The 21984-nt window shown below is 43.4% G+C and overlaps 1 protein-coding gene across 4 annotated transcripts in view; it reads left to right on the top strand.

Annotated features, from left to right (window-relative positions):
• Window positions 1-21984, top strand: part of USP6NL (USP6 N-terminal like) — a 239042-nt gene that overhangs the window by 145296 nt on the left and 71762 nt on the right. For all 4 annotated transcript variants that reach the window (XM_077264568.1, XM_077264569.1, XM_077264570.1 and 1 more), the window contains 4 exons: window positions 6216-6255; window positions 8406-8486; window positions 8968-9075; window positions 18129-18238. In XM_077264568.1, the coding sequence (XP_077120683.1) occupies window positions 6216-6255; window positions 8406-8486; window positions 8968-9075; window positions 18129-18238 (339 nt within the window). The remainder of the gene's footprint in view (window positions 1-6215; window positions 6256-8405; window positions 8487-8967; window positions 9076-18128; window positions 18239-21984) is intronic.

Here is a 21984-nt window from a genome sequence, read left to right as displayed (position 1 = left end):
ATCAGAATCATTAACAAAAAACACCTGCAAAGGCTTCCTAAGCAAAAAGGTAATTTAATCTGTATTAGTAGGCTCCACAATCATGGGGCAGAGTGACGATTTGACAGGTGTCCAGAAGGCAGTCATGGACACACTCCACAAGGAGGGTAAGCCTCAAAAGGTTATTGCTAAAGAAGCTGGCTGTTTACAGAGTGATGTATCCAAGCATATTACTGGGAAGTTGAGTAGAAGGAAAAAGTCTGGTAGAAAAAGGTGCACAAGCAAGCGGGGTAACCGCAGCCTTGAAAGGATTATTAAGAAAAGGCCACTCCAAAATTTGGGGGAGATTCACAAGGAGTGGACTGCTGCTGGAGTCATTGCTTCAAGAGCCACCACACACAGATGTATCCAGGACATGGGCTACAAGTGTCGCATTCCTTGTGTCAAGCCACTCATGACCATTAGTCAACGCCAGAAGCGTCTTACCTGGGTCCAGGATGAAAAGAACTGGACTGTTGCTCAGTGGTCCAAGGTGTTGTATTCAGATGCAAGTAAATTTTGCATTTCATTTGAAAATAGAGGTCTCGAAGAGTCTGGAGGAAGAGTGGAGAGGTACACAATCCAAGCTGCTTGAGGTCTGTTGTGAAGTTTCCACAATCAGTGATGGTTTGGGGAGCCATGTCATCTGCTGGTGTAGGTCCACTGTGTTTTATCAAGACCAAAGTCAGCGCAGCCGTTTACCAAGAAATTTTAGAGCAGTTCATGCTTTCCTCTGCCGACAAGCTTTTCCGAGACGGAAATTTCATTCTTCAGCAGGACTTGACACCTGTCCACACTTGCCAAAAGTACCAATACCTGGTTTAAACACAACAGTATCACTGTGCTTGATTGGCCAGGTAACTCGTCTGACCTTAACCCCATAGAAAATCTATAGGGCATTGCGAAGAGGATGATGAGACACCAGACCCAACAATGCAGACGAGCTGAAGGCTGCTATCAAAGCAACCTGGGCTTCCATAACACCTCAGCAGTGCCACAGGCTGATCGCCGCCATGCTGCATTGATGCAGTAATTGATGCAAAAGGAGCCCCAACCAAGTATTGAGTGCATTTACTGAACCTACATTTCAATAGTATTATAAAGTATTCTAATTTTCTGAGATAATGACTTTTGTGTTTTTATTGTCTGTAAGCCATAATCATCAACATTAACAGAAATAAACACTTGAAATAGATCACTCTGTTTGTAATGACTCTATATAATAAGAGTTTCACTTTTTGTATTGAAGAATTGAAATAAATTAACTTTCTGATGATATTCTAAATTTGTGAGAAGCACCTGTATGTGCATCTAGATCTGCTCTTCTGTATTTAGGGCTTCTTACAAATTTCTCCATTTTGAGATATGCTCTTCATACCTGTTTGCTAAACCCGGTGCTAATGTACCACACTGGCAGGCAGCCGCAAGCCATAATTCATGGGACCTCGAGCCACATGTGACTACTAAGCTACAAGCTGGAGACCCATTTCCTACAGTTACCTCTAGTTTATTGCCCTGGCAAACCTGCCTACTCGTGTTCGATGAACCAAGCATTACATGTTAGGGCAGTTGTCATATCTAGGTGTTTATGTGGAAGTTTGGGAGATGGATGATATTTTATTTATCTTGTATTGCAGCAATATTTCCACATCTCTTTACAAACCTCGTTACTGTCTCTATTGGGGCTCACAATCTGAGTTACCAATCAGTAGGTCTTTGTATGGGTTTCCTCTTGGTGCTCTTGTTTCCTCCTACGCTCAAAACTCCTTGCAGATGTCCTTTGCTAGATGTTGAGATATCCTGCTGTTTTTTATAGCTTGTCTATCATTAGCATTTGCTCCTGGCACACTATCCAAGTATAGGTACATAATAATATTAGCTTGTAGAACTGACCCAGATGGCTGTGTATGAAACCACAAGGCTGGTCAAAAAACATTCTCATTTAATGGGGCTATTCTAATTTGTCCTAATCGCTATACCAGTGTAACGTTTAGTGCGCGATGTGACTCAATTAATTCAAAGCTTCTCTGGAACAATCCAGCAGCACATGGAAGGTTCCTCAGCAGTATGCTTGCATACAGTAAGTCTGTGTGCCTCTGCAGGTCATGTCTATTAGGCTCCTTAAGGGTCCATGTCATAGGTGACCTCCACTTGGCTGATACTTCCTATAGTTTGGTAACTTTTATTTCTTTGTATAGGAAATGTTCCCAGTTTTTTGTTTCAGACCTGGGACTCTCTTGGTCTATGTTGGTTAGGAATAAGGCATGTGGCATTTTTTTGGAAACGTCTAGCTGTAGATGTCACCATTCTGGTTTTAAACTGCCCATTTCTAAGCTGAGCTTACCAGTTTGTATATTCTTCTCCATCTCCTGAGTACTATATCCTTATGTTTAAGTACATTTACAGAAGCAATTCAGTGGTTATAAGGCTATTCAGCCCACTTAAAATTCCCGAGCACTTTCTTCAGATGCTTCATGTTCTCCTGAATGATGTTATTTTGAGCAGCCATTTTTAAGACTTTTATGTTTTAAGCGATTTGTCATTTCAGACTGTTGCCCGAAGCGCACATAAAAATGTTGGAGATACAAATTAAAGCTAGTATCGCATATTATTTATTAGCCATTTCAATGTAAATTAAGTGGGTTATGCGTCTACAGGGTCAGTTTTACTATCCTTTATAAGAAATGAGTCATATAAACTGTCCTGGGATAGATTAAAATGTAGTCCATGGAAGACTTTAGTAATTACACATTTACATGTTACATATATTTAATTTTTTCTCTTTTATTTTTTTTTTGTTTGTGTTTATCCTGTGATTTTAGAAGGACGTATATGTAAATCTTCCCAAATACACCTCTACACTCTGTATTTTTATATATATATATATATATATATATATATATATATATATATATATATATATATATATTTTTACTGGTATCCAGTCCACTATTACAACTTTATATGGACTATATGCTGACACCACCACGTTTTTAAGGTCCCAGTGTGCTGTTTATGAAGCAATGTGCATCACCAACATGTTTTTGTCAAAGAAAATCGGCAAGTATTGCGGTAGGTTTAAAACAAAAAAAATGTTTATACCGTTGGAGGATTCCCTCACATACTTGTTCTGTCAGTCATGGATCAGTCAGTGTGGTTTTGAAATTATGCACAGGATTGCGATTGGTTGCTGTGATTGGCCTGATGTCATGGCCAGCACATGCATGGAGAGCCTGTGTGTTGTGACTGTCACACAGCTGTGTATTGGGAGCGCTGCAGGTATCCGGGTTCCCGCTGCAGCTATCCGGTAAGCGCTATTAGCGAGCCAAATAAGGAGGGAGCCGACAATACCTGCTCATGTCTAGTCACAGCAACCTTGTAGTAAATCCCGCACATGCGTGCTGGCCGTCGGCTCCCCGGGCATGCGCACTGACTCTGGGTGCACAGACCTGCTTCATGTCAGATGTGCAGGAGCATGCATTAATCTGAACACGTGCAGAGGAACTACAGGATTGTGGCCTCCCTCATCCAAGCAAACCTAAACAGAGAGGCAAATATTAGTGGAACCTCCCAAGTTTTGGGTTCCTGGTTTACTTCAGGAGGCAAGCGCCATAATATGTTTGGAAGAGTGAAGATGCTTAGCTCACATAACTACACATTGTGTATGTACAGGTGAGAATTTGTTTTTGTATGTATTTTGATTTATTACGCAGTTAGGTGATGGCCCATGTGGAGTCATCATATCAATTATGTAGACTATGCTGCAGATTCACCCTACACTTCACCACTGTTTGATAGACGTAAAACCCACTTTACAAGTATGAAACAGAATTTAACAGGCAGTGAAACTGAACGTTTTCTGTTTATAAAAATGTTGCACCTCCTGGATGAGATCTGTAGTTGTTTTTGTTTACCTGCAGTATTCCACAGCCCAGTCCACGTAGACCAATGCAGCGTTTCCACTTGTGACTTGTTTACAGGCTAACCGCGGTTCCCAAACACACAGAATGAGCGGTAATACGATTCGTGCACATGTGCTGCCGAGAACTGCAGCTTGTGTCCTGTTTACACAGGATGATTTTGCTGCTGACCATGATTTTTAAAGGGAACCCGTCACCCCCAAAATCGAAGGTGAGCTAAGCCCACCAGCATCAGGGGCTTATCTACAGCATTCTGTAATGCTGTAGATAAGCCCCCGATGTATCCTGAAAGATGAGAAAAAGAGGTTAGATTATACTCACCCAGGGGCGGTCCGGTCCGATGGGAGTTGCGGTCCGGTCTGGGGCCTCCCATCTTCTTACGATTACGTCCTCTTGTATTCACGCCGCGGCTCCGGTGCAGGCATACTTTGCCCTGTTGAGGGCAGAGCAAAGTACTGCAGTGCGCAGGCCCTGGGCCTCTCTGACCTTTCCCGGCGCCTGCGCACTGCAGTACTTTGCTCTGCCCTCAACAGGGCAAAGTATGCCTGCACCGGAGCCGCGGTGTGAATACAAGAGGACGTAATCGTAAGAAGATGGGAGGCGCTGGACTGGACCGCAACTCCCATCGGACCAGAACCAGGACCGCCCCTGGGTGAGTGTAATCTAACCTCTTTTTCTCATCTTTTCCAGAATGCTGTAGATAAGCCCCTGATACTTGTGGGCTTAGCTCACCTTCGATTTTGGGGGTGACCGGTTCCCTTTAAGCAAGCTTAAAGATGGTTTCACTGAATGAGCGATTGTTCTGGGTGATTAGCAGACTGTTTGCACTGGCCGATAGGTAACAATCATTCCTCTGATCCATCAATGACTATAATATACCTGTGTAAGGGCACCATAATTCTTATAGAGAGACACGTGCCGTATGAGTAACTGCAGCTTCCCCTTTGCAATAACAGCTGAGAATTAATCACTCAATTAATCACTTTGCTAGAATTAATAAAAATATGGCTTGTCTTCAGAAGACCCGGATTTGTTCAGTTAATCTAAAATGGTATAAGAAAGTGCACCCGAAGGTGGAAATGCCAATAAAGCAATAATGAAGGACTTTGGTCTTTAATAATAATAATAATAATAATAATAATAATAATTTTTATTTATATAGCGCCAACATATTCCGCAGCGCTTTACAACTTATAGAGGGGACTTGTACAGACAATAGACATTACAGCATAACAGAAATCACAGTTCAAAATAGATACCAGGAGGAATGAGGGCCCTGCTCGCAAGCTTACAAACTATGAGGAAAAGGGGAGACACGAGAGGTGGATGGTAACAATTGCTTTAGTTATTTGTGCCAGCCATAGTGTAAGGCTCTAGTGTTCATGTAAAGCTGCATGAACCAGTTAACTGCCTAAGTATGTAGCAGTATAGACACAGAGGGCTATTTACTGCATAAAGTGTATGAGAACACGATGCAAGGAACCTGATTATGTGTTTTGTTTTTTTTTTCTATTTTTAATAGGCCACACAGGGATAGTTAGGTTAATGCGTTGAGGCGGTAGGCCAGTCTGAACAAATGCGTTTTTAGGGCACGCTTAAAACTGTGGGGATTGGGGATTAATCGTATTAACCTAGATAGTGCATTCCAAAGAATCGGCGCAGCACGTGTAAAGTCTTGGAGACGGGAGTGGGAGGTTCTGATTATTGAGGATGCTAACCTGAGGTCATTAGCGGAGCGGAGGGCACGGGTAGGGTGGTAGACTGAGACCAGAGAGGAGATGTAGGGTGGTGCTGAGCCATGGAGTGCTTTGTGGATGAGGGTAGTAGTTTTGTACTGGATTCTGGAGTGGATGGGTAGCCAGTGTAATGACTGGCACAAGGTAGAGGCATCGGTGTAACGGTTGGTCTTTGTATATTTCTACAGTTTTTGAAGCCATATATAAAGTCTTGGTCTAGTTCCTCAGAATTGCATTATGTGTTTTCCTTTATAATATTAGTATTAGATATCAGCAGTCCCTTTGGTCGCTCTATTAACCATCTACTGACAAGGTCTTGGAAACACAATGCTTTAATTGCATCCTTTTAGGGTGGGGGATGAGTACAATAAATTTGGAAACTTCCCCTGCAGCTCGGAGCCTATGTGCGCTTTGGCTGTGATCCTGCTGTCTGATCCACTGAATGCGGAGAGGAGTGATGTCTGTGCTTGTACTGCCCCTAACTGGATGAGGACATGTCATGCAGCTTACTCATTCACCTCTCGTTTACTCTCCCTTTTAGTGAAGAAGAACTACCAATCCACGATGGAGCAATAGACCGGGTATGTACGGACAACGTTCTATACATCTAGTGCATTACACCAGATCTGGGTTCTTTTAGATTTTCTCTCAAAAAGAATCCAGGACTGTGATGCCTACAAGTAGTAGTAATAATAATAATAAAACCCGCAAGTGGTCATTGTATGGAGGACACATGAGTGTATTGGTAACGTTATTGTGGGATTTTTTGTCTTTTTCTGTTGCTATTTTATGATACATTTTTGGTCTTTTTTCTTTTGTATTCACTGAATGATTTTTTTTTCCCCCACCCAAATCCCAAGTGTGAGCAGGTGCTAGGAACGTTACATGGATTGTGAATGTGACATTCGGAAGAATGAGTTCTGTTATACAGACGGTGTCTCGTGCTACCCATGTAACATGACAAGTACTACCACTGTGTCATATAGGTACTCGCATGAACAATCAGTCTGTAATGGATGATGTACTCAGGCTTCCTGCTATGTTAGCTATGTTACCCCCAGCTGTGTCCTGGCTGATCTTTATAGTCATAAATGCAATAAAATAACTTTTAATCCAGCATTCAATAGCTTGAAATGAATCTGGTTGGCAATACTCATGGGTAGTTTCCCCTTTACTTTAAAGTTCTTTTCATTGGGCCCAGGGAGGAGTTTAGAAGAAAAATAAAGCTTCCACCCTCCTCTCCTCCTCTCCACACTGTTCCACTGCTCTCGGAGCATTTCCTTCTGAAGGGGGGGGTCACATAACCACTGCAGCCTTTCTATTCCATCTGATCGGCAGAATTGTCTGCGGCAGTAACATTACGCCCCATATCTGGCCCAGTGAGAGACACCATAGCGAGAGGGGAGAAGTGGCACCGCTCCAAAAAGGGTACTATGGGTGGGGAATTTTTTTTGTGTGCGTGTTTTATATTTTCCCACTCTGTGTCCTTTGAGATTAACAGTTAAAGTAGAGGAAACCTCCTTTAACTCAAGTGCATTTTAAGTATCACTGGATGGTCACAGAAATGTAGGTCTACTGTTGCCACTTCTTAACCCCTTAATGACCAGGCCAAACTTTTAAAACCTGACATGTCACTTTATGTGGCAATAACTCTGGAATGTTTCTACATATCCCAGTAATTTGTGAGATTTTTCAGGACACATTATACTTTATTAATGGTAAATTTAAGTTGATATGTTTTGTGTTCGATTATAGAAATGTCAGAAATTTTCCAAAAATGTTAAAACAAAAAATATTAGAAATTTTCAACTTAAATAACGTCCTTAGAGTCTGCCATTTTGTGTCAGTGAATTGCTGTGGCAAACATCAGGACTGCATAATCATGATCTCAGGGTGCCGCTCTGTTAACTATCTAGATGCCATAATTACTACTGATGGCAGCTTCTGAGGGGGTTATACGGCCGTGGTCAGTGCCGACACGGATTGTGGCTAATGCAGTACCTAGTGTACAGCTGATAGGGGATGCTATTCTCTTTTATGTCTCAAGTCAGTAAAAAGACTTCTTCATGGTCACTAAAGGGTTAAATCTGAATATTAACTAAGTTATCTATATTAAACAGGTAGTCTGGGTTGAAATGAAAATTCTGCAGTCATTGCCAAATTTTTGACAGTGTGTGATAAACTTTCCTTGTATTTGCCAATGCGGGTGTGCGGTTATTTAACTGTACGTATGCAATTTGCATTCTTGCGGTCACCTGTCTACTAGTTGCCTGTGCTTCTGTTCTCTTTTGAGAGAAGCTGAGTGAGACTAGTTGGCATGTGACTGCAAGTATGAAGATCATGTACACTAAGTCACCTGACTGCCCATCCACACTGGGAATACAAAGAGATTGTGACTGTGATTATTTATCACAAAACTGTTGTTAAGGCATCATCGGGACTACAGATTTGTGAGAAGTGGCTACTTGTGCTCTTCACAATGAAATCACTCTTTACACGGACTATACGTACAGCAAAAGGAATTATGCAGCTTGTTATATCAATAAGAACCAACCACGAAGTTACTGAAGGCCTACAGCATGGACAAAGAATGTCCTCATACAGTCAAGATGCTCGTCTCTATTTCCCTTTAAATATTATAAGCAAGTGTAAGATAAGTTATTATTGAACATGACATGACTTGGAGGGTCCGGCATTGAGTTGATGATGTCTCAATTCTTTGTTTTTTTAGCAAAAATTTCTTGAAATTGAGCGAACTTCCAAATGGCTGAAAATGTTGAAGAGCTGGGACAAATACAAGAACTCAGAAAAGGTAATGCCTGGGACTTTTTATACAGGTCCTATTTTCCAACTGTCCCATTTCATGATTTATTTTTGCACGGTGTAAAGGTCGCAGTAGACTAAAGCCGACAGATCAGCCAGCAGGCTGTTTACAGTGGCCTCCTGACTCTCCTCCGACCGTTACCGTAACTTTGGGGGGAAATAAGAATCCGGGACAATGCATTGTTCTATGTGAGATGACCCGCTGCTAGAGTAGCCGCAGCAAAACCTATGTGTATGGAGGCCTCAAGGGAGATGGGGGGCAGCTGTCTAATGTATATTCACTGGGGAAGATGCTTATTGCAATTTTCAGGAGTAGGCCTGTTTACAGTGGAATTGGGAAAATATGCATAGATGCAATAAGTTTTCCACCTTCAAAAAGATGTTCACATCAAAACATGTAAATGAAGCCGTATTTGCTGGAACACCAACACTCCATGAATATCCATATATATATTTTCTTTTTATTAAAGCTGCACAGAAGAATTTACAAAGGAATTCCCCTTCAGCTGCGTGGTCAAGTATGGTCTCTAATACTTGACGTCCCGAAACTAAAAGATGAGAAAAAAGATCTTTACACAGTAAGGTTTTGTTGTATTTTACAGTTTTCTCTGTAGACCTTTATTCATACATGCCACCCTCAACATTGCAGAAACTGAAGTCTCTGGTGAAAATCTGCCACATTAAGGCTGGTTTCACATTTGCGGTTGTGTCCGCAGTGTTTCTGACGCATACATCCACATGCGTCTTGATTTCCTATCTTTAACATTGTAGACGCAGGTGCATGCGTTTGCATGCATTTTCCCGCATTTGCTTACGCATGCATTTTTTCTGGGGCGCGGCTAACGCACCATATTGGAATTTTTGAGGCAGCCAATTTCCGTCAAATATGCGCAGGCATGCGGATGAGTGCGTTAAAAAACATGTTGCTGAATATGGGAACGCATGCATGTCTTTGTGTACGCATGCGTTCGATACTCTTGCGTACTTTGGACTGCGCATGTCCAGGAACTGATTTCGACAAGCCCATTGAGACACGCCCTCCTGGAAATATCAAACGCATGCACATAAAAAGTGCAAACACATGTAAAAAAGTATGCAAACTCTGCATTTTTTTTTTTTGCCGTCATGCGTAAGCTGATGCAGATAAAACGCTGTGTTATCTTGCGTTTGCGGTAGCAGATGATTCTCTGCGCACATAGACGCAAATGTGAAACTAGCCTAACAGTCATTGCTTGGTACTTTTAAATGTACAGCATTTAGGAGCAATAGAACCCAGAATTCGAGCATTATTTCATAAAGCTTGAATTTTTGAAAATATACAGTACAGACCAAAAGTTTGGACACACCTTCTCGTAAAGATTTTTCTGTATTTTCATGACTATGAAAATTGTACATTCACACTGAAGGCATCAAAATTATGAATGAACACGTGGAATTATGTACTTGGCAAAAAAGTATGAAACAACTGAAATTATGTCTTATATTCTAGGTTCTTCAAAGTAGCCACCTTTTGCTTTGATGACTGCTTTGCACACTCTTGGCATTCTCTTGATGAGCTTCAAGAGGTAGTCACCAGAAATGGTCTTCCAACCATCTTGAAGGAGTTCCCCGAGATGCTTAGCACTTGTTGGCCCTTTTGCCTTTACTCTGCGGTCCAGCTCACCCCAAACCATCTCGATTGGGTTCAGGTCTGGTGACTGTGGAGGCCAGGTCATCTGGCGTAGCACCCCATCACTCTCCTTCTTGGTCAAATAGCCCTTACACAGCCTGGTGGTGTGTTTGGGGTCATTGTCCTGTTGAAAAATAAATAATGGTCCAACTAAATGCAAACTGGATGGAATAGCATGCCGCTGCAAGATGCTGTGGTAGCCATGCTGGTTCAGTATGCCTTCAGTTTTGAATAAATCCCTAACAGTGTCACCAGCAAAGCACCATCACACCTCCTCCTCCATGCTTCACGGTGGGAACCAGGCATGTAGAGTCCATTCGTTCACCTTTTCTGGTGAATCGCATCGCATCGCACAAAGACACTGTGGTTGGAACCAAAGATCTCAAACTTGGACTCATCAGACCAAAGCCCAGATTTCCACTGCTCTAATGTCCATTCCTTGTGTTCTTTAGCCCAAACAAGTCGCTTCTGCTTGTTGCCTGTCCTTAGCAGTGGTTTTCTAGCAGCTATTTTACCATGAAGGCCTGCTGCACAAAGTCTCCTCTTAACAGTTGTTGTAGAGATGTGTCTGCTGCTAGAACTCTGTGTGGCATTGACCTGGTCTCTAATCTGAGCTGCTGATAACCTGCGATTTCTGAGGCTGGTGATTCGGATAAACATCCTCAGAAGCAGAGGTGACTCTTGGTCTTCCTTTCCTGGGGCGGTCCTCATGTGAGCCAGTTTCTTTGTAGCACTTAATGGTTTTCGCAACTGCACTTGGGGACACTTTCAAAGTTTTCCCAATTTTTCGGACTGACTGACCTTCATTTCTTAAAGTAATGATGGCCACTCGTTTTTCTTTACTTAGAATTTGTATTATGGCAAGAAAAAAAGAAGCTAACAGTCTATTCAGTAGGACTATCAGCTGTGTATCCACCAGACTTCTGCTCAACACAACTGATAGTCCGAACACCATTTATAAGGCAAGAAATCACACTTATTAAACCTGACAGGGCACACTTGTGAAGTGAAAATCATTCCCGGTGACTACCTCTTGAAGCTCATCAAGAGAATGCCAAGAGTGTGCAAAGCAGTCATCAAAGCAAAAGGTGGCTACATTGAAGAACCTAGAATATGAGACATATTTTCAGTTGTTTCACACTTTTTTCTCTGTCGCCCATGACGGCACCACGGAGAGAGGGGATCCGCCCACCAAGGACAGGAAACCTACAGATAAAAAGGGCGGTACCACTCTCCCGCATCAGTTGGTTTCCTGTCCTTGATGGGAGACCTACAGACTTACCAGAAGGAAGATCGTCGTGGGATTCCGGGGCCAATCAGTCCGACTCAGGCAGCTGGGGTCCCTCTGCCTCGGCTGGTGTGGTCACCCGAAGCGCCACCGCTGGGGCTAGTGGGCCTCTAGGGTGTGCGGGGGAGGTGACATGGAGTTCGCGGTCACCTCCCTAGGTAAGATGCAGCAGCGGCAACATCCAGGGGGGTCCCTCTGTGGTTGCGGGAGGAGCAGCGCGGCTCTCCCTTTGGAAGCGTCAGCCTGCACACTGCATAGCCGACCGGCGTGCAGGGACCGCGCGTTAGGGCAGGCTGCAAAAAGACCGGGAGCTCCGGTGGGCAGCGGGTCATGTGCGGCACCATCTTGAAACTGCATGTTGGAAAGAGCGATAATGGCACACTCCGCAGGCACCGGAAGAGGCGCTTCTACGCAGGCGCATAATTGAATCAAGCGGTGGGAATCGCCGCTGCATAAAAAGAGGCTGCTTCAGTAATCCGTCGGTAAAGGAACCGCAGCACGAGCCGCGGCACAGGCCGCAGCGCAAACCGCAGCACTAGCCACAAAAAAAAAAAAAAATGCCACAGCAGCGATAAACATACAGGGGGGTCCCTCTGTGGTTACGGGGAGAGTGGCGCTCTCCCCCCTGAAGCGTAAGCCTGCAATCTGCAAAAGCCGGGGCCCCCGGTGTGCAAGGAAATTAAAAAAAAAAAAGCCGCATGCTGCCTCTCCCAGAATCTTCTCCAGGGAAACACCTGAGCTGAGCCTACTTGAGTTGCCAGGCCTGGACCTCATTGGGGAGAGAAAATCATTGACAGCAATGCAGCACTCCTGATGGGACGCCGCTTCCCCTTATGATGGGCTCTCGGCGTCACCAGCTCCCCCTGTTTTTTAGCAGGTATGGAGCCAGCACAGGTAAGTGCATGGTGGAATGTTCTGTTGATAGCTCATGCCTTTGTGCAAAGCTGTGCTAGAGCTTCACATGTGAGGTATGTTTTCACATATACACAGCCAGACCTTGGACCTCTAGGCTATAATAAGGCCATATGTCCAGGCTACATCTCATGATTTGCCTTAAGTTAGTTGCATGTCTTGTCTGCGCAGAGCCTTATGATTAGACTTCAAAGTGACCTTTGGAAGCATGGTTTTCACTTTTTTTTGTGAGGGGGGTCTGATAAACAGGTGTCTCACTTTTCTTTGCAACTTAACTACTCTATGCCTTGGGAGGACATATAGTGTTAATGGAGCACTTTGCCTCCATGAAGACTGCCCTTCAGCTGCGACTCATTAGTTAGCTCCTTTGGGTGGGGTCAGTCTGACAAATGAGATGTACTATTCAGAGTGGAGGCTTATCCGTATCTCTGAGAGATTGCTCTTTTGCTTGTAACTATGTGCCAATTTTCAAGCATGACTGTAGCTCTATGCTTTATATTGTGTGTGGCTGAACATCATGTAGTAGCAGTAGCAGCAGTAGTACGCTTTGCGGACCTTAGCAGCAGCAGCAGTAGTAGTAGTACGCTTTGCGGACCTTGGCATCGCTGTCCCCGGTGGGGCTCACAGTCTGAATTCCCTATCGGTGTGTCTTTGGGGTGTGGGAGGAGGCCGGAGTGCCCGGAGGGGACCCACGCAGACACGGAGAGAGCATGCGGGCTCTTTGCAGATGTTGTCCTGGATGGGATTTGGACCCGGGACTCCAGCGCTGCAGGGCTGGCCACTAAGCCACCGTGCTGCCCCATATCATACGGCATCATGATACTTTTATGCATTATATTGAGTTCAACATGTTGCATCATGTTTCCTCTATGCATTGTATTGAGTGCCTCTGTGTGTCATATTGCATCTTAGAGCCTCTGTGGATCTTACCGAGTGCCCCTGCATGTCATGGTGCCTCTTTGCATTATATTGCGTGTCTGTGTATCATATTGCTTCTAGGCATTGTCGTGTGTCCCTGTATCATGTCGCATCATAGTGCTTCTATGCATTATATTACATGCCTCTGCGTATCATATTACATCATGGTGCCTCTATGCCTTATATTGCGTGCCTCTGTGCATCATATTGCGGCATAGTGCCTCTATGCATCTTACTGAGTGCCTCTGTGCGTCATATGGCATCATGGTGCCTCTATGCATCATACTAAGTGCCTCTGTGCATCATATTGCATCATGGTGCCTCTAAACATATGGCATGTCTCTGTGTATCATAGTGCTTTTATGCATTATATTACATGCCTCTATGTATCATTTTGCATCATAGTAACTCTAGGCATCGTATTGAGTGCCTCTGCGCATTGTATTGCATCATGGTGCATCTATGCATCATACTGAGTGCCTCTGGGCTTCATATTGCATTATTGTGCCTCTACGTATCATATTGAGAGCCTCTGTGCATCATGTTGCATCATAGTGCCTTTATGCATCATATTGAGTGCATCTGTGCTTCATATTGCATCAGTGCCTCTATGCATCATATTGAGAGCCTCTGTGCATCATGTTGCATCATAGTGCCTTTATGCATCATATTGAGTGCATCTGTGCTTCATATTGCATCATTGTGCTTTTATGCATCATATTGAATGCCTCTGTGCATCATGTTGCATCTTAGTGCCTCTATGCATCATATCGAGTGCCACTGTGTATCATATTGCATCATAGTTCCTCTGTGCTTCATGTTGTATTATAGTGTTTCATATTGCCTCTGTGCATCATAGTTCACAGTGCCTCTGTGCATCATGTTGCATCGTATTGCATCATGTCGCATCTTAGTGCTTCATATTGCCTTTATGCATTGTATTGCATTATATTGCATCTTGGTGCTTCATTGTGCTTTTTTGCTTCACATTGCATCAATAGCCCCTCCATGCATCAAAATGTGTGCTTACGGGCATCTTATTGCTTCAGTGCCTCTGTGCCTTAGGGGGTATCATTAGTATCATAGTACCTCTGTGCTTCCTAGTACTTCGGGCTTGGTATTTTCTTTTTTGGCTCTGGGTTAGACCTTCTCATTTAGGTTATGCAGCCACGCACAAGGTATATCGTGGATCTACCATTTCACATTTTTGTCTTGGGCCCCAACTCTGGCTTATAGAGTCCTAGTGGTTTTGTACCCAGTTCCAACTTCTGTTGATTTATTCTTTACAACAGGGCTTAGCTGAGCTTTGCTTGAATTGGCTGAGTAAATTAGCAGTTCTTCCGTATGGAACAGTTTTTCTCAACCTATAAAGGGACATACTACTGTCCTGGGAGCAGAAAATACCAAGAGGTGGAAGGAAAAAATCCTTACCAATTCCACATGTGACAATCAGGCTGGTTTCCTTGATTAACATCCAGTAGACAGATTCTCGTCCCATAAGTCTATTGTACTATGGTTACCAGGGACGGCATGTCTGCCTTTGGCACCTTGTGGCGAATCAGCACCTCTCTGGTGGGAAGAATCCTGTTTTTCTCTAGCCATAGAGTATGGCTACTCCCTCCATGGCTGATAACACTGACAAGCTTGCCTTTTAGGATATGTATATGTGTGTAATGTCTGTAAAATAGGAGCGATGATCCACGTTTCCCTTTCAGCGTTTCTAATGAGAGGCCAACTCTGGTAATGTTAGGAAATATTACCTGCCGGATTGTGTTTTCCTTAGTTGCAATAATATCCAACCCTTGTTTGGGGTTTAGACACCTAAGGATTCGGAATAGACGTGATCTCCTGGATGAGTAATGTGTGTACATCCTAATGCTCTTCCATTATCCATGTACTAACTGTTATTGGTTTGATCTTCCCGCAGTCCAGGACCGGAGGCTAGTGACACGCGCGGGGTGAGAGCGCGCCCTTATGACGCAAGCAGACGCCGCGGTGCATGACTGGGTAATCCAGTCTGAACAGGCACATGTTGCTTCTCCAAGTCCCCTCCTCGTGGAAATATAGAGCAGGTGGTCGGGGGCCGGTACTCTGAGCCCTAATATGTGGAAGTGGTCAAAAGGCTGGTCACCCAGACTTCTCTGGGCATCTCCTCCTTGGAATTTAAACTTGGATCTTATATCCCTATCCAAACCTCCTTTTGAACCCCGGTCAGAGGCTTCTCTGGGAATCTGTCCCTTAAAACAACACTTTATGAATCGGTGGGTTCCCAGGTTTATCAGGGCAGCAGGTAGTTCGAGGCCACTTCCAGTAAAAGTTCCCTTCAATGGGATTTATTTTTGGTCCTTAAAACCCTGTCTAAACCGCCCTTCAAACCCTTAGAGGATATCCCATTAAAACTCCTATCCCTCAAAACATCCCTGCTCGTCGCCCTCTCATCTGCTCGTAGAATAAGCGACATACAGGCACTATCTTCTAACCCTCCTCATACATGGTTTTTAGAGAATAGGGTTACTCTCAAAATAGATCCTGCATACCTCCCGAAGGTGGCATCCCGGTTCCACAGAACTCAAGAGATATCTCTTCCCTCCTTTTGTCTTAACCCTAAAAATAGGGAGGAGGAATCATTGCATACACTAGATGTCAGGAGATGCTTCATGTAGTACTTAGAAGCCACCAGAGAGAGTAGGGAGGATGCCTCTCTTTTTGTGTGCTTTCAGGATCCCTGGAAGGGGAAAAAAGCCTCCAAAGCTACTCTGGCGAGATGGATCACAGATGCTATCAGCCTATCATACTCATCGAGTGGAATGTCTATTTCCGGGGAGGTCAAGGCTCACTCAACGAGAGCAGTGGCAGCTTCTTGGGCGAGAAGGCCGGAGCTTCGATTGACCAGATATGTAGAGCTGCTACTTGGTCATCACCTTCCACATTCTATAGGCACTATAGATTGGACCTTATCTCCTCTTCGGACCTTACTTTCGGAAAAGGGTTCTGGAAGCGGTGGTCCCTCCCTGAATGTACAAATCTATGAAATCTCTCCGTGGTGCCGTCATGGGCGACAGAGAAAAATATAGTTCTTACCGATAACGGTATTTCTCTGAGCCCATGACTGCACCCGTACATTCCCTCCCTTCACTCATGGGTGTGCACGTTAATATAGTGCCATAGTTTATTTTATGATAGGTCACGCTGTATCTCAATTAAGTTAAGTAATATTGAAACTAATAAGCTGTTCCATAGTCTCCCATTGTTCTCTAGTAAACAACTGATGCGGGAGAGTGGTACCGCCCTTTTTATCTGTAGGTTTCCTGTCCTTGGTGGGCGGATCCCCTCTCTCCGTGGTGCCGTCATGGGCTCAGAGAAATACCGTTATCGGTAAGAACTATATTTTTGTTAAGTGTATCATTCCACATGTGTTAATTCATAGTTTTGATGCTTTCAGTATGAATGTACAATTTTCATAGTCATGAAAATAGAGAAAAATCTTTAAATGAGAAGGTGTGTCCAAACTTTTGGTCTGTACTGTATATTTTTTAATATTGATTCTTTGTTTTTATTTTGAGGATCTGACTCTTGTTCGTCACTCTTGCCTATATTATAATAATATTGAATGTAGCTATCCTTAAAGTCACTCTTGGACCCCTTAAAGGCCCATTGCTCATAAACCAGAAACTCCATTTGGGTGCTATCTTCTCATCTGAAGTCATATGCTGTGCAAAAGCCCTATAAAGGGTCGATATTGACTTTTAGGATTACTATACCCATTAAGTGACACTAGTGTTTGTTCTCTTCCTCTCTGACAAGGTTATTTTCAGCTTTGCATGACCTATAAAGGCCCCGTCACACACAGCGACGCTGCAGCGATACAGACAACGATGCTGATCGCTGCAGCGTCGCTGTTTTGTTGCTGTGTGGTCGCTGGGGAGCTGTCACACAGACAGCTCTCTCCAGCGACCAACGATCAGGGGAACGACTTCGGCATCGTTGAAACTGTCTTCAACGATTCCGAAGTCCCCCTGCAGCACCCGGGTAACCAGGGTAAACATCGGGTTACTAAGCGCAGGGCCGCGCTTAGTAACCCGATGTTTACCCTGGTTACCAAAAAAACAAACCGTACATACTCACCATCTGATGTCCGTCAGGTCCCTTGCCGTCTGCTTCCTACTCTGACTGAGATCCGGCCGTACAGTGAGAGCAGAGCGCAGCGGTGACGTCACCGCTGTGCTGTACTTTCACTTTCACTTTGCGGCGCTCAGTCAGTGTGGGAAGCAGACGGCAAGGGACCTGACGGACATCAGATGGTGAGTATGTACGGTTTGTTTTTTTTTACATTTACGCTGGTAACCAGGGTAAACATCGGGTTACTAAGCGCGGCCCTGCGCTTAGTAACCCGATGTTTACCCTGGTTACCAGTGAAGACATCGCTGGATCGGTGTCACACACACCGATTCAGCGATGTCAGCGGGACCTCAACGATCAAAAAACGGCCCAGGCCATTCCGACACGACCAGCGATCTCGCAGCAGGGGCCTGATCGCTGGTACGTGTCACACATAGCGAGATCGCTACTGAGGTCGCTGTTGCGTCACAAAACTTGTGACTCAGCAGCGATCTCGCTAGCGATCTCGCTATGTGAGACGGGGCCTTAAGTCTCATTACACAGACTTGGTTCTCCACATGGAGAAACCTTGCTTCTTAGGCATACTTACAACTACTAATCCGTCACCCATCAGATCTCATTATTCCTGAATTGAAGGATTTCTACTATGAGTAGAATATTACTAGTAGTTACAAGGATTTGCTGAGTATTATAATTTGCTGCATTTTACTTTTTTTTTTTCTTAGATTCTAAAACAAAAAGCAAGAAACCTTTCACCTGATATCAGACAGATTGATCTGGATGTGAATCGGACATTTCGAGACCACATAATGTTTAGAGATCGATATGGTGTTAAGTATGTACGACCTTGTATCCAGTAAGAATAGCACTTCCTTTTTAAAGGGGTTGTCTGATACCTACAGTCATGGCCAAAAGTATTGACACCCCTGCAATTCTGTCAGATAATACTCAGTTTCTTCCTGAAAATGATTGCAAACACAAATTCTTTGGTGGTATTATCTTCATTTAATTTGTCTTAAATGAAAAAACACAAAAGAATTGTCCTAAAGCCAAATTGGATATAATTCCACACCCAACATAAATAAGGGGGTGGACAAAAGTATTGGCACTGTTCGAAAAATCATGTGATGCTTCTCTAATTTGTGTAATTAACAGCACCTGTAACTTACCTGTGGCACCTAACAGGTGTTGGCAATAACTAAATCACACTTGCAGCCAGTTAACATGGATTAAAGTTGACTCAACCTCTGTCCTGTGTCCTTGTGTGTACCACATTGAGCATGGAGAAAAGAAAGAAGACCAAAGAACTGTCTGAGGACTTGAGAAACCAAATTGTGAGGAAGCATGAGCAATCTCAAGGCTACAAGTCCATCTCCAAAGACCTGAATGTTCCTGTGTCTACCGTACGCAGTGTCATCAAGAAGTTTAAAGCCCATGGCACTGTGGCTAACCTCCCTAGATGTGGACGGAAAAGAAAAATTGACAAGAGATTTCAACGCAAGATTGTGCGGATGTTGGATAAAGAACCTCGACTAACATCCAAACAAGTTCAAGCTGCCTGCAGTCCGAGGGTACGACAGTGTCAACCCGTACTATCTGTCAGCGTCTGAATGAAAAGGACTGTATGGTAGGAGACCCAAGAAGACCCCACTTCTTACCCTGAGACATAAGAAGCCAGGCTGGAGTTTGCCAAAACTTACCTGAAAAAGCCTAAAACGTTTTGGAAGAATGTTCTCTGGTCAGATGAGACAAAAGTCGAGCTTTTTGGGCAAAGGCATCAACATAGAGTTTACATGAGAAAAAAAGAGGCATTCAAAGAAAAGAACACGGTCCCTACAGTCAAACATGGCGGAGGTTCCCTGATGTTTTGGGGTTGCTTTGCTGCCTCTGGCACTGGACTGCTTGACCGTGTGCATGGCATTATGAAGTCTGAAGACTACCAACAAATTTTGCAGCATAATGTAGGGCCCAGTGTGAAAAAGCTGCGTCTCCCTCAGAGGTAATGGGTCTTCCAGCAGGACAATGACCCAAAACACACTTCAAAAAACACTAGAAAATGGTTTGAGAGAAAGCACTGGAAACTTCTAAGGTGACCAGCAATGAGTCCAGACCTGAATCCCATAGAACACCTGTGGAGAGATCTAAAAATGGCAGTTTGGAGAAGGCACCCTTCAAATATCAGGGACCTGGAGCAGTTTGCCAAAGAAGAATGGTCCAAAATTCCAGCAGAGCATTGAAGAAACTCATTGATGGTTACCGGAAGTGGTTGGTCGCAGTTATTTTGGCTAAAGGTTGTGCAACCATGTATTAGGCTGAGGCTGCCAATACTTTTGTCTGGCCCATTTTTGGAGTTTTGTGTGAAATGATCAATGTTTTGCTTTTTGCTTCATTCTCTTTTGTGTTTTTTCATTTAAGACAAATTAAGTGAAGATAATAATAACAAAGAATTTGTGTTTGCAATCATTTTCAGGAAGAATCTGAGTATTATCTGACAGAATTGCAGGGGTGTCAATACTTTTGGCCATGACTGTACATCCTGTTTCAGAGGGGAGAAAGAAGCTGTTGGGAAGTGAATGCAGCGCCATCCTTCTGTGACCTCCCCGTTCCAGAATGCCCTCAAAGGAAACCTCATTGGAAATGAGGGGAAAAAAAACTATCGTATATAGTGAGAATGGCAGGAAATTTTATAAAAGCAAAGCAAATTACAAAAGTAGTTTCAGGTTAAAGATGGATAATTATAAAGGGCATTATGGGTATCGGACTACCCCTTATAACTGAATTGGACAATACGTTGAAAAGCGAGGCAGTTGTTGCCATTACTGCCAGTTCTGTTTGATTTTTGGAATTGTGTTGATCCTTTTGTAATTTTCTACCTAGACCTTTTTTGGTGTGTGATGGAGGTACTTCCAGCTCATACAGTACACATACCGATAGGGCTCTAAAGCTGGTTGTGTAAATGATGTGAGACAGCACAGATTGGAAAGATGAAGAGTCCAACAAATTAGAAATGAAAAGGAACCCAGATACACAATACAGAGTGTAGTGGCCATTCTACTGCAGCTCAGCTCACTTTCACTTCAGAGCTGTGGGCTTTAATTCATCTGACACCACTTTCTGAAGAGGCAGAAGTCAATATACTGTCCTCGTACACGTTAGCAGGGTGTGCAATGAGACATGTAGCTAAACCCCGTTTTTCTTCTAAGAAAAGAGGCTGTAAAATTGTAACCTTTTATTGATTGTAGATGTGACAGGAAAGGGTGAAACTATAGGATGCAATAACAGGAGCATTTCAGAATATATAACTGCACAGAGCAAAAAACACAAATAGTCTGGTAACATGAGGTAATACACAGGTAACGTGAGGTAATACACAGGTAACATGAGGTAATACACAGGTAACGTGAGGTAATACACAGGTAACATGAGGTAATACACAGGTAACGTGAGGTAATACACAGGTAACGTGAGGTAATACACAGGTAACGTGAGGTAATACACAGGTAACGTGAGGTAATACACAGGTAATACACAGGTAATACACAGGTAACACACAGGTAACATGAGGTAATACACGGGTAACGTGAGGTAATACACAGGTAACATGAGGTAATACACAGGTAACGTGAGGTAATACACAGGTAATACACAGGTAACATGAGGTAATACACAGGTAACATGAGGTAATATACAAACTGATGATTACCTACTTAGTACAACAAACGTATTGATAAACACAGGATTATAACACATAGATAATGCTTACCACCTATGCTTAGAGCAGGCTGTTTAAGGAGCATGAAGAGCACGAATGGTGTAGTTTCTCCTAAGACGCATGGAGGAATAATGGCTGCTGTTCCCTTCACAGTGTTATAATAAGATCATAATGCAACAGGGACAATCCCACAATGCCCTAGGAACTTCCCACAAGATATTGCAAATTAAACTAGAAGCTATGCATTAAACGGCCAGCAGGTGGTGCTGTTACCTTGAAATATAGGAAGGATTAATACACACAAAAAAATACAATGTCTGTAATAACAGAGACATTAAAAAATGACTAAACTTTCTAGACAGCAATTATATGGCTGGACAGAACAGGACATGTATTGAACAATTAACGGTATGCAGCCATGGCAGGTCCGTTATGTGCAGTTTTTATTTTATTCACATTTTACAGATTATCATCACTGACCCTTTGAGGACTTAGTTATGCCTTTCGAGAATGGGAGGAATCCAGAGTTCTTGGAGGAAACCCACAAAAACACGGAGTGAACGTACAAACTCCTTGCAGATGTTGTCCTTGGTGTGATTTGAACCCAGGACTCCAGCTCTACATGACCAGCTTGATCCTGCAACACTTCAGAGAATTATACTAAAAGAACTTCAGTATAAATAAAGTTCACCAAAATATCCCTCAAAAAATATCAGTTTTAGTGCAAGTTTGTGAGAGAAGTAGAATATAAATTGTGCAGTTATAATAATTTTCTCTAGACCCTACATATTATAATAGGGCAGCATTAATATAAAAAATCTGCTTATATCATAGTTTTAACATCCTATACAAGATATAGTAAGTGTAAT

The sequence above is a fragment of the Ranitomeya variabilis genome, chromosome 5, assembly GCF_051348905.1.
Source record: "Ranitomeya variabilis isolate aRanVar5 chromosome 5, aRanVar5.hap1, whole genome shotgun sequence".
In the NCBI taxonomy this organism is placed as follows: domain Eukaryota; kingdom Metazoa; phylum Chordata; class Amphibia; order Anura; family Dendrobatidae; genus Ranitomeya; species Ranitomeya variabilis.
This window is presented reverse-complemented; position numbering and strand designations above follow the sequence as displayed.